At 49.0% G+C, this 13,185-nt stretch overlaps 1 protein-coding gene across 2 annotated transcripts in view; it reads left to right on the top strand.

The window, feature by feature from the left end:
* Slc25a25 (solute carrier family 25 (mitochondrial carrier; phosphate carrier), member 25) overlaps positions 1-13,185 on the top strand; it is a 34,728-nt gene that overhangs the window by 11,145 nt on the left and 10,398 nt on the right. Inside the window, exon 1 of one of the 2 annotated variants that reach the window (XM_005382383.2) lies at positions 7,614-8,207. The exons of the other annotated variant lie outside the window; for it this stretch is intronic. Within the exon in view, the coding sequence (XP_005382440.2) occupies positions 8,001-8,207 (207 nt within the window). The 5' untranslated portion in view covers positions 7,614-8,000. Of the gene's footprint in view, positions 1-7,613; positions 8,208-13,185 lie in introns of those variants that run through there. 2 annotated transcript variants of the gene reach the window in all.

Genomic DNA, 13,185 nt, shown 5'->3' with positions numbered 1-13,185 from the left:
GGTGTTTTGTTTTTTCTTTTGTCTTTTTGAGACATAGTCTCACTATGTAGTCCAGACTGGCCTTGAACTGACTATGTAGCCTAGGCTGGCCTCAAACTCGTGACCCTCTTCCTGCGTTAGCCTCCTGAGTGCTGGGATTACAGGCATGTGCCACCATGCCCTGCTCTAACAGCTTTTTATATTTTGTTCTTGTGCTTAGTTCTGGAATCTTGATTATTATATGCCTTGGTGTACATTTTTTTTTTTGGTCATGGCTAATTGGAGTTCTAGATGCCTCACTTACTGTATGTCAATTTTTTTTCCATGCTTTGGAAGTTCTCTGCCATTATTTCTATGAACAGGTTTTTTATGTCGTTTGTGCTGAGTCCTGCTTTTTCATTGGTTCTGATCAACCTTGTGCTGTCTTCTTTGCATCATCTAGCAGATGTTGGATTCTTTTTGTGGTCTCTTGCTATTTTTAAGAACTATTTCTTTACATGATTGCTAACCACAATTCTCCTATGTCTGATATTCTGTCCTCACATTGGCTCATTCTGTTGCATATACTTTCAGTGGAATTTTTAATCTCCTGGATATCTGTTTGAATCTGTTTCATGAATTCCATTTCTTTCTTATGTTGAGCATTCATAGTTTACATCATTTTCCTAGGCTCCTTTTTTTTTTTTAATCTGTATCTGCTCAGGAGTCACTAGTCATGTCTTTCATTATGGTTACCATCTCTGTATTTATCTGAGAAATTATTTCTGATTTGATTTTTTCAGCCTCATTCATCTGCTTTGTTACTTCTGCTGTTACCACCTCAGAGAGTACGGGTGGAGAGCTTTTGAATTGTTCCACCTCATTGGCCCTTGGTTTCGCTTTTGGTGAGCTGGAACTCTAGAGTTGTATCTTTCTTCCATGTTTTCTCACTTTCTCTCTCTCTCTCTCTTTCTTTCTTTCATTTAATTCCTGGGTTGATGCTTATAAATTGCTTATGGTAGGTAGCTTTATTGCTCGTATTGAGAACCCGTAGGAAATGACTGCTTGTCAGAGATGTATTCCATGTGTAGCTGGCTTTTGGCTTTGGAGTCTCTTGCAAGATCCTACTTCTTCAGTTTATTGGGGATGAGAAGTTGCTGTTTATTTTGCCTACCCCTTGGTCTTTGGCACTGGCCTATAGTATTGTTTATGATCCTTAGGAAGTCTCACTCTTAGCATACCAGGAAGAACAACTGATTAGAACAATGATGTCACCTTGGGTGCAATCAGCAATAACAACAGCATCAAACACAGCCTAGAAAATGACAAACTGTAGTAGCTATTAATTTTCTACCTTTAATTGTATGAACCAGATTTGTGGGTATATAGCAAGATGTAACACAAATCAGAAAATTGTATACAGTAAATATGCCCTCTGTGTAGTGATTTAACTTCAGGGAAGAAAACTTAAAAGGGGCTAGGGGAAAAATAAAGAAATAGAAGAAGAAGAGATTAGAAGCAAGGCTGGAGGATAAAGGAAGATTATGCAAACTTTGGGAGTCTGGTGAAGAAGACAGGAGGGAAATAGAAAGTAGAAATAAAAATAAGAACAGAACACAATAGCAATAAAAAACTAGGAACAACGTTCACACTCGTATAAAAACAATAACAAACAAGACAAAACACAGCAAAGCAAAAACAAGAGAAAACAAACAAAAAAATGTTCACTTCATCACGTGTCTCTGCTGTCCCTGGTAGACAAACTGGGCAGACAGAATCCGGACCCATGTCGAATAATCCTAGCAAGCCAGCTGTAGTTTTACTTGGGTAGTAGCAAGCCTGCACCTTTAGTTCCGCTGAAGTTCAGGCTGGTTTCTGGCTGTGAGTGTGGAACCCAGTTTATTCAGCCTGCAGCACTCTGTGTGCCTCCTTGCCAGCTTGATCTTGGCTCTGCCTTACCCCAGCTTTGGGAGGTGCTGTATGGAGCCAGCCTGCGGCTGCTCTGAGTTCCAGGCTCAGTTGGCTCCTCTCCAGGATGGCTACCATCCCGTCGCCCTCTCCTGAGGGAGGTCTGAACCTGAGTAACTCACCAGCCATTGCAGTCCATTGCCGCATTCTGCTGGTGCATTTCTCCGTGGAGGCCTGTAGGGTCACCAGTAGTCACCGTGCATCTGCAGGGTCAAGCTGCCCCTCCTGTGCAGTGAGTTGGACTCAGGGAGAAGGTGCTGCTTGCCACCTGCTTCTTCTGCACGGAGGTCTCTCTCTTCACTCTCCCTGTGCACTTCAGTTCCCGCTCCAGATCCTTGCCAGGCTCTGGGGAACCCCTTTCCTTCCACCTTCTCTTCACATTGCTTCACATTGTCCAGCATCTGGACACCAAGTCTTGGAGAGGCTGTTCCTGTGCTTTTCACCACGCTGCCATCTTCCTGGAAGTCTTGAGCTTTTTCTTTTTTTGATACAGGGTCTCACTGTGTAGTTCAGACTGGTCTTGAATTCATCACGTAGCCCAGGCTGTCGGCCTCCAGGCTGATACTGCCCTGGGTGATGAGCTCTCAGACTGTTTTGTAGGTTCTTGTTCATGGGCAACAAAGAATAGGGCATGGCATGCATAAGGGAAAAAGCAGCGAAGTTTAATAAAATTTATTTAGGCAATGGTATGCTCAGAGTGAGCAGGCACCTGCTACGGGAAAGGGAAACAGGACTAGCACTGAATACTTTGGGTTTCAGAATTTTAAATGTTGCACTGGGTTGAGGGCACTTCTCATTGGGTCTCTAGGGCATGATTGACAGATTGACTGTATCTACTGCGCATGTCCTTCCCATAATTCCTTCTGCTGAAATTGCCGGCTGTGGTGGCACACCCTTGTAATCCTAGCAGTCAGGAGGTTGAGGCAGGAGGGTTGCTGAGAGTTTGAAGCCAACCTGGGCTTCACAGTGAGTGTAGTTCACTCTGAACTACATAGGGAGACGCTGTCTCAAAAAAATAAAAAAGGATGAATTAGATATGGTCCCTGTGCATAAATCTTCAGCAACCTCCCAGTGAAGAAAGGTTACTGCGGGCCATGCAGGAGGCTGTGGGACGCATGTGTCATACATAGCCCCAGCTCTGGGGATCAGGCCTGGGGACAAAGGTCCAGATGGCCCTGGGGCGTTGTCCTGGTGCAGGTGAGTGGCAGGGAGTGGTCCCAGCCCCAGTGGTGCTTTGTGTTACTGGCTTTTAAAAATTTTTAATGTTTGCATGCATGGGGTGGCTGAGTATCACAGATCTGTGATTTGTAGTTGGCAATAAATTTGGGGGAAAAGTTTGGCCATTTCATTAAATATTTCTTCAGTTTCCTCCCCATGCCTTCGGTTAGCCTGTTTGGCCTTGTGCCACGGCACCCTGACCCTCTGGGAGTTTCTGTCTTCGTCTTTTTGTTTCATTTCTGTGAAGTTCCTGTTGCAGTCTTCAAGGTCATTAGCCCTTTCTTCTGCGGCGTCTGCGGCGTCTGAGGCGTCTGAGGCGTCTGATCTGTTAAGACCATCCAGGGAACTCTGGCGCAGTTTTCCTGTAGAGTTTGAGCTGACTCTGCAGTGCCTCTCTTTGACATGCCTGAACTTTTTCCTTTGTTTCTTGAACATCTAGAACACGATCGGCTCCCTGGAGCGTCCACATTGACACACTGATTCTATCGTACATCTCTTTTCTGGGTCAATTTCTTTTTTTTCTTTTTGAGACAAAAAACCTCGCTAGTGTGGTCTTGCTAGTGTGGTTTTGAATTCTCTGTGTAGCTCAGGCTGGCTTCAAACCTGGGGGAATCTCCCTGCCTCAGCGTCTTGACTGCTGGGATTACAGGCGTGCACCACCATGCCCAGCTCTGGGTCAGTTCCAGTGGACTGATTTCTATCTTCATTATGGTGTTTTCCTGCTCTTTTGCATTCCTCTTCATCTTTTACTGGATTGGCCCTTGTTGGGTGGTAGGTACTTTTTTACTCCTATAGAAATTCTTGAGCTTTGTGCTGTGTACAGTTATTTGGACACAGTTTGACCTTTGCAGGGCTCACTCTGATGGGACAGGAACAATTCACCTATGGCTGGTTTTGGCCTCCTGTTGAGGCAAAACCCTTTGAGAGTTGTCCTGGGCCTCTCGGCCCTGGAAAGGAGATCTCTACTCTGACTGCTGGAACAGGAAGCATCCTAGCCCTGTCTGATCCTCAGTCACCTTCCCGCACTGGGACTCCTGGAGGACCCCGGAGCTGTCTGTGCCACTGTCTCCTCCTTGGGTCCCTACCCTGCAAACTCTGGGTGTCTGGGCCTTCCCAGCCCACGTCTTCAACTCTCCCCGGGGTCCCTCTCTGCACAGTAGCCCGGAAACTCCCAGTGGGAGCCGGGTAACTTGAGCACATCCCTCAGGATACACTGTCCCTGTTTCCGGCTACCCAGGGGCTGAGACGTTGGCTCACCTTTTGTCTGGACTCTGCTGTTAGAGGGAGGAAGGTGAGTCGGCCCCTGTTCCTCCAGGCTGGAAGTGCTCGAGTTTGTAACCTAGTTTCATGGTGGGCAGCAGTGCATTTGATTAAAAGCCCATAACCAATTAAATAAGAATTTTTCTAAGGTTTGTAGGTGGGAGCCCAAGACAGTGCTGTCTTCTTCGTTTCGCTGGACTGTGTGGGCCTGACAATAGGATTCGTGTTCTTTAGAGGATGAAGTTATCATTTAGGCTTTTTTTTTAGGTAGCATTTCCTTATGTAGTTCAGGCTGGCCTTGATTCACTGTGTAGGACAAGCTGGCCTCAAACTTGTGGGAATCCTCCTGCTTCAGCCTCCTCAGTGCTAGAGTTACAGGCATGTGCCACCACACCCACTTTATGTGGGGCTTTTGGCGCTGCGCTGGTTCTTTTTAGTGTTAGAACTACCTGGTTGCATCAATTTCCAGTCATTTTCCAGATAATGGTAATAAAACAGCTAATATTTACTGTTCCATGTAAAGCTCTGGGATATTTGCATTATCTGATTCAGTCTTTTTTTTTTTTTGGTCTTTTTGAGACAGGGTCTTGCTCTGCAGTTTAGGCTGGCCTTGAGCTCACTTTGTAGCCCAGGCAGGTCTCGAATTCCCAATGATCCTCCTGCCTCAGCCTCCCAAGTGCTTGGTTTACAGGTGTGTGCCACCACCCCCAGCAAATCTGATTCTCTCTAGAAAGTCACAGAACCAGTCTGTCACAGAAGAATGTTGATGTGTAGCCAGGTGTGGGGGCAGATGCTTGTAATTCTAGCCCTTATGAGGCTGAAGCAGGAGGATCACTCTAAGTTTGAGGCCAGCCTGGGCTACACAGCAAGACCCTGTCTCAAAAAACATTAAAAAAAATAAAAGAATATTGATGTGCAGAGGGCTAAGGTAGCTTAATTGAGATCACGTAGCTGGGAAGTAGTATTTGGGGTTTGGGCCCATGTCCTGGTTCCAAAGATCTTACAGCTCACTAGGACACAGAACTGCTTCTGGGTGGGTTTGTTCTGTTCATCCAGGAGCGGCCAGCGGGCACAGGCTCCCTCTGTGTTCAAAACAAGCATCAGGAGACTCTGTCCCAACTGTCTGGCTTCCTGGTCTTGTGCTGCTTTTTAAATGATTGTTTTATTTATGTATGCCCGGGTCACATATGCCTGTGGCTCAGTTTTACAGGGTGGGAGAAACTATTCTGTGATAATAAATCTGCCGTCTGCCTTTCTCCAAATGCCCTTCCTGCCCGAACCCTCTTAAGTGTTCCAGTGGCGGTCTTCAAACTTGAAAACAACCTCCTGCTTTTTTTCTTTTTTTTTTTGGAGACAAGGTCTAGCTATGTAGTTCAGGCCAGCCTTGAACTTATTACTGTATTTCCCCGAAAATAAGACCTAACCAAAAAAATGAGCCCTAGCATGAATTTTCAGGATGCTTTTAATAGAAGCCCTACCCTCAAAATAAACCCCAGTTAAGATTGTCAGCCAGACAGATGCATTAAGATGTCTGTTGCAATATGCAGTGGATGTATTAAATTATAAAATAGTAATATTTATATAATTAAATATAAAGAATATTATTGACAATACTTAAAATAAATGATAATATAATTAAGTATCAGTAAATACCTAAGCGGGTGCCTTTGGAGGAGAGGTAAACACTTAAGTAAGTGGATGAACTTGAGGTTTATTGTCAAGCCACTGACCTGAGTGCAGAACACGTGAATAAGATGTGCATTTGGTAATGGAGGGCATGCTTGTGTCTAGTACGGATCTTCAGAACTTAATATGCCATGTATTGTAACAGACATACTTCACGCACTTCATGTAAAATAAAGGAACGTTTTCTAAATTGTGCCTGCAGTTTTTTCATCACTTTTGTGTGGACCATCATTCTTTTTTTTTTTTGGTCTGGAGACAGGGTCTCACTATGCAGTTCAGGCTGGCTTTGAACTCGCTTTGTAGCCCAGGCTGACCTCAAACTTGGGGCGCTTCTCCTGCCTCAGCCTCCAAAGTCCTGGGAGTACAGCTGTGCGCCGTCACACCTGGCCCTTCATTTTTAACTGTCATCATTTTTGTTGCCACTCTTAAGTCTTCAAATAACACCTGATTTGATGGAAACTTTGTGAATCCCGGCCTGCAGGAGGTCGTGGATTGGGTGCGGATTTTGTGGGATAAACTCGCTGACAGCTGTTATCAATGCAGTACGAACAGGCTGTGTGGACAGGAAGCACTCGCTCGTTTCAGGAGAGCTCTACTGCTGGGCCTGGGAGACTGGGGCCAGTGGTGCTCCAGGAAATGGAGTCGCGAGCAATTCAGGCCCGAACTCGAGGGCTTGAAGAGTTAAGATGATGTTCCGGAAGGTGACATGATCGTATTGAATAAATGTAGATTTTATATAAATAAATAAGTGTAGATGGCTGTACATGAAAAAAATAAGACATCCCTTGAAAATCAGCCCTATTGTGCCTCGGAATAAAAGTGAGTATGAGACCCGTCTTATTTTTGGGGAAATGGCGGTATTTACTCAGTCGGTCTACAGCGTTCATCTGTGCAGGTTCTGGCGGGCAGGAGGAGTGCTGTCCCGGAGTTGGTCCGTGTCCCCAAGCAGCTAGCAGTCTAGGGGGAGACACGAGAGAAGTAGCTATGCTATGGCAGGTGCTCTGCTGTGCAAACTGGACGATGGAACTAGGGCGTGTTGCTGCTTTGGGAAGCGTTGCCAAGAGAGGTATGGCGGCGCACCTGTAATCCCATCCACTCAGGAGGCTGAGGCTGGAGGATCGCAGCGAGTTCAAACCCAGCCTGGGCTACACAGTGAGTGAAAGGCTAGCCTGGAATATATAGCAATACCCTGTCGTATAAAACAACCACCAAGAAAAGGTGTTGCCGAGGGCTGCTGATCTTCTTAAACTTGGTGACCATCATCCAAGAAGCCGCGCTGGTGGGGAGCAGGAAGTTTCCGCAGCCGTGAGCCGGCTCCTGCGGGTTCTGCCAGCTGAGCCTATCTGGAGCTGGGTCTGCACCTCCCTGCGGACTCCCCCGGCTGCGGGCAGGAATCGCTGCCTGTGATTGGAGGACGTATGCGGCCGGGATGAGGAACTTGGTAGTGTCGGCGTAGCGGATTGGCTGGGCCCTGCTGCAGTGAGAATGCAGACTGGATGCTGTGCGCTGCGCTGGGTGATGAGCGAGGACAGCTGAATGACTGGGAGCTCCCAAGTTGCTTCTGCCTCTGGAAGAGGTCTGCTTGGATATCGCTTTTTCTTTTAAAAACAAAAAAGTCAAACCTTTGCTTCCTAGGCACCTGCAGAAGTGCGTTTTTATTGAAGAGCCCTGCTGCAGTCTTTATTACCCACAGCCAGACGCTGTCAGAGCCAGCTACTTCTCAGGCCAGGCACGACGGCAGCGTGAGCGAATCGGAAGCATTAGGAAAGCGCCCTTGCGTGCGGAGCTCCCAGCCTGAGCGCTCCTTAGTCTGGTCTACCAGGCAGCTGTGCCAGCAGAGACCTTTGGGACTGTGGTCACATTCCTCCAAAGCCAGCGGCCACCATCGGCGGCGTTGGGAGGACCCCGAGATGCTGCAGGTGCTGTGGCATTTTCTGTCTGGCTTCCTCCCCAGGGCTGGGTGCCAGGGCACCAGAGAGGGCTCCGAGCACGGAGTCAGAGGCACCCAGGGAGACCAGAGGTCAGGCTTTCTGGGCAAACAGGACGGAAGGGCCGAGGCTTCGGAAAAGAGACCCACCATCTTGCTGGTGGTCGGACCGGCAGAGCAGTTTCCTAAGGTAACAGCACCCGAAGGGGCAGGGCTGGGATTGTTTTTCTCTTTTCCTGGAGGAAAAAAGCTGGGGTGTGGGGAGAAAGGGAGGAATTACTTTAAAAAACTCAGTTTGGTAGTGGGGACCAGAGATGTGTCAGGCAGTGAACAGAGTCCGCTGATGCAGCCGGAATCTCCCAAGGCCACTGAGAAAGCTTTCTTACCCCGGGGGACCTCGCAGAGTTCCACAGAGCAGAAAGGAAGGGCAACTCCGATAGGTTTGCCCTAGGGTTTGTCAGTTCGCTGGCAGAAAGCCGTTTGAAAGTAAAGGACGAACTAAAGCACAGTGGCGGCTTAGCCGAGCAGTCCAGAGAAGGCGGGTCCAGAGGCAACAGCGGCACCGTGGAAGTGGGCCGGACCTGGGGATGGCTTTTGTGGGCATCGTAAAGGTCGCAGTCCCCTTGGCCTCGGTGGGACTCTCTTTACTTTTGGGTCCCAGAGGAAGAGTCTGAAGGGACAGGGTTGGGTCCCAAGAGAGGACGCAGTCCCACCCACGGTCAGCTGAGTGCCGGGGCTCTTTGTCCCTGGTGACCCCCAAAAGCATGGCTGTCGCATCCGGGCCTCACAAGAGCCAGGGTGAGCGTAGTGCTTCAGTTCTGTAGATGAGGAAACAGGTGCGGAAAGGGTCAGTGCTTTGCTCAGGGGTAAGCAATTGAGGGCAGGTGAAGCTCGGATCAGACCCCAGTCCATCTGGAATATTTCCTTTTCTGCCTCCCTGCCCTTAAGACAGCTGGGTGAACCGGACTCATTGAGTTCTCAGGGTAGAACACTTCCTGAGCTTTGGTTTTTTCGAATCCTTTCTACTTCCTCACTCAGAGGAGGGACGGAGATTCTATCTGCCCTGTTTTTGGTACATTCAAGATGCCCCAGATGTAATTCCTACATTTAAGAAATAAACAATCATCTATTTACTAGAGAGTGATTTTTACCGTGACAACTTTAGCGGTACTGTGGGTGTTGACGCTGAGGAGAATCCTGAGGGTGACGTGCTGTTTGTGGGCGTCAGGGTCTGTGTCGCATCTGAGAAGCTGAGATACGCGTGTTTAATGTGCCACAGTGTCACTTGCTGCCTTGTGCCTGTTTTAGACACCGTCAGCAGTGGCAATGAGGCTAGCTTTTATGAGGAAGTTTTATCTACAGCCCTGCTCTCATAGCCTGGATTAGCTGGCTGCCTTTTCAAAAGCACCTTTTTTTAAACTTTAATAATTAACTGCTCCATTTTCCAGGCTCACACAGGCACCCTGTGCCAGGCGGGGTGGCCTCGGGTGGGACTTTCTGTTCCGAACAGCCTAGTTCCTGGCCCGCAGAACCCAGGGACCCACACCTCCTCCTGGCTCGGTTCCCACCGGGGAGATTGCTTGGCTAGTTGCGTGGGGGGCGGGGTGCCCAGAGGAGGTGGAGCAGCTGGGTTGGTTTGAAAGCGGGAGAGCGCCTAGGTGGGCACTGTAGACCCCTTGAAAAGGGTAAAAGGAACATCGAGTGGTCGGAGCGTGTGTGCCATGTGAGTGCGTGGGAGATGCGTCCTCGAGGCCGGTCTGACCCCTTCTTAGCAAGGGGCCTCCGGAGTTCTTGGAAACTGGTGGGAGAAGTTCCCTGACTTCCCAGGCTCCAGCAGCCCTACTTCGCTTCGCCCTCACTTCCCCCGTGTAAATGTGTCTCTCTGTGAGTCAGGTTCCTGGAGGCTTTTATTTTAGGAACTGTGCCAGTTTTCCCCTTTATCTCCGGCTTCCAGTTAATCTGCCGCTGGGGAAGGGAGCCATTTAGCCTGGAGTGGGAGGTGCCCTCTCGGCACTGGAGCTTGCTGATCCTGAGGGGCTGTCTTCTCAGAAGCTCAGAGCATTTCGCTCATTGTGTGTGCAATTGCCAAGTGCAGGCAGGTCTCACTGGAAACCGGCTGTACTGGGCTGTCATGGCAACCTGGTCATCAAATGACACTGCAGCCACAGCAGCCAGTGAGAGTGGAGAGCCTTCGGGGTGGGTGGGGCTTGTGAAGCTCCTTTACCGACTAATATTTCTGGCTTGCAGCTAATCAGTCACGGGGAGGGTTCGAGTTCTCACCTAATGCTACGACTTCCAAAGACGTTGGCCCTACCCTGTTCTTACTCACTGTATTCCGGCCTTAACAGGAAGTACCTGCTTGGGGTTTTGTGGTAGGACAAGGAAAGCTAATCTGCCCATGAGGGGTGAAGAGATGCTCGTGGGAGGATCTGCTCCCAGATGAAAAGAAATCTGATGCCACTAAATTCTGAGGGACACAGCGTCCTGTCATTGTTTCCGAATGCTAGGCACAGGCAGTGGACATCAGAGGAGCACACACAAATAGGTCTGGGTGGCAGAACTAGAATAAAGAGAGCAGAGGAGAACGTGTGCAGTCCGGAGCCGGGCGCTGCTACCACGTCAGGGCTAAGCCTGTGCTGGGTGTTCCTACATTGTGCCGCTGCAGGTGCCGTCAGAAGCTGGGACCCAGAGGTGACCGCTGCTTGTTTTTAGCTGAGACTAAACTCTCCCGAGTGACACTTCCCTGCACCCCTCCTCCCTCCAGTGGGAGGCGTAGCGGCTTCTGCAGTCTCCTTGTGGCCGTGTTGGTTTTGGGTGCTTTTAAGTGAAAATGTTGTCACGAGCCCAGCCGAGCTGTGAGCCTGAGCCCGGGCATCTCGCCAGGCTCCTGTGCTGGGCTCGGAGGACAAGGGTGTGCTAACTCCGGACCCCACTGGGCCCCGCAGTGTTCAAGTCCAGGGTGAAGCAGTCACCTGGGACTCCGGGCACCTGGAGATGGCTGTCTGGGAAGCATCCCCAGTTCTGTGAAGGTGGAGCTCTGAATATCCTGTGAAATGCTGTGGGATCGGTACTTCAAATCAGTAAGCAAACATCAGTTTGGTTTTACCCAGTGACGCCATTCTGCGGATCTCAGTCACAGTGGCAAAAACAAACACAGAACAGCGAATGCTGGACTAGGACTGATGTTAGCATTGTAAAATAATGTGTTGACAGGCGCATGCTGAACATTTCAGAGAACTTTTCCAGGCTTCCTGAAACTGCTGGACTGTGCAGATTAAGGAGCATTGTTATAGTCAAGAACAGTTCATTTTTTCTTTTATTTGTGCTTAGTTGATAATACTTAATGCCTTCCCCTTACAACAGAGAGCATAGATTTCATCCATTCTTTCTCTTTCTCTCTTTTTTTTGGGGACAGTGTCTCACGATGTAGTCCAGGCTGGCTTTGAACTCTTGATGATCCTCTTGCCTCAGCTGCCCAGGTGCTGAGATTCTAGGCATGCGTCACTATGCCAGGCTTGATTTCACTCTTATTAATGTTTTCAAATCTCTTCCCAAACTAGTTTTATATATCTATCTATCTATCTATCTATCTCACAAATCCTAATGGTACAGTTACGCTTAACAAAATGGTATATAATACTTTCTCAGGAAATGAACTTCTCTAGTTGAGCAACTTATCCAGGCAAAATATTGGCTGTTTTAAATTGGAATAACGGCGGTCTTCCCTAAAATAGGACACTTCAACAGATCTCTGTCATTTTTTAGAAAAATTATTTTGGCTTTTTGAGATAGGGTTTCACAGTGTAGATCAAGCTGGTCTTGAACTCACTGTGTAGCCCTGATTGGTCTTTAGCTTGCAGTGATCCTCTTGCCTCAGCCTTCCAAGTAAGGGGATTGCAGGCGTGCCCTGCCATGTCTGGCTTTTTTTTTCTTAATGTGAAGCTCCTTTAAGTTAAACAGTACTGTATCGTGTCCTCGCGGAGGGTGGCCCTGTGTGTGTTGCTTGGGGCCTCAGAAGCCAGGTAAGCATTCAAAGCTTCTAATGAAGTCCTCCCCAGTGTGATCCAGGAAGAGGTTAGCATCAGGAAAAGAAACACAGAGGTCCAAGACAGTTGCCTTCTGTCTTCAAGGACCCCCACAGTAGAGATAAAATGTGTCTTAAAATAGACCCTGAGCCGGGTGTGGTATCACAGGCCTGTTATTCCAACACTCAGGAGGCTGAGGCAGGAGGATTGATGCAAGTTTAAGGGCAGCCTGGGCTACACGGTGAGTTCAAGTTCAGGCTGAACTACATAGCAAGACCCTGTGTGGGAGGAAGAAGTAGCCCCAGAACAAAGTATTCTGGATTGGGCAGCTCCAGCAGTCTGACTGGATCATCAGAGCAACGACATCAGATCAGGCTAGGGCCCGCTTTTCCAAAGTCATCACCAGGTCCTTCTCTAGGGGCCGAAGCTCCTGGTTGCTGGTATGACCTCTGAATTACAGTGTCACACACAAGTGCCAGCGTCTTATTCTGGAAACCTCTTCAGACCTTCTTAGCTTTGCTGTGAGTTGATGGGACCTTCTCATGCAGTTGCTCTCAAATGGTAACTGCCCTTTTAATCCACCCTGGCAGCGCGAAGATTCAGTCCATGTTAGGAGGAGGTGCACAGCCGAAGCAGGAGGGTGGGACAGTCCTGTTCTCTGGGCCACAGTGACCAGGGCTCCTCCCTCGCAGTCTGCCGAGAAGGAAAGGGGGGACGCAGGCTGGGCCAGGGAGGACTGTCCTTGTCCTCTGGTGACCAAGCCTTCCCAGGGTAGCCCTGCTGGGTGGCCCAGGGTGAGTTTCCACGACACCAGAATGGCTGGTATTGCTATTATTGTGCACGCGTGACTGTTGAGCGCCTGCAGTGTGGCCTGGCTGAGGTTTTTAGTTTCGCTTCATTGTACTCAACTTCACTGTAAAAAGCTTCTGTACTGAACAGCAGTGTTGCAGGCGAGGAAGCGGGTGCAGGTTCACGCATCTGTGGAGTCCCTCTGTGGAGACCATTAGACCCCATAGTGTCCAGTCCTAGGTGACTCAGACTCCAAGGGGAACCATGGCTGGTCCCTGCGTGCTCCTGTCACAGTGGCCAGCGAGGTGCGCCAGGCCCTGCATGCACGAGGGATGTGCTGGGCTGGGGGCCCTG

The sequence above is a fragment of the Chinchilla lanigera genome, unplaced genomic scaffold (genome assembly GCF_000276665.1).
Source record: "Chinchilla lanigera isolate Chin_1 unplaced genomic scaffold, ChiLan1.0 scaffold00018, whole genome shotgun sequence".
Classification (NCBI taxonomy): Eukaryota; Metazoa; Chordata; class Mammalia; order Rodentia; family Chinchillidae; genus Chinchilla; species Chinchilla lanigera.
This window is presented reverse-complemented; position numbering and strand designations above follow the sequence as displayed.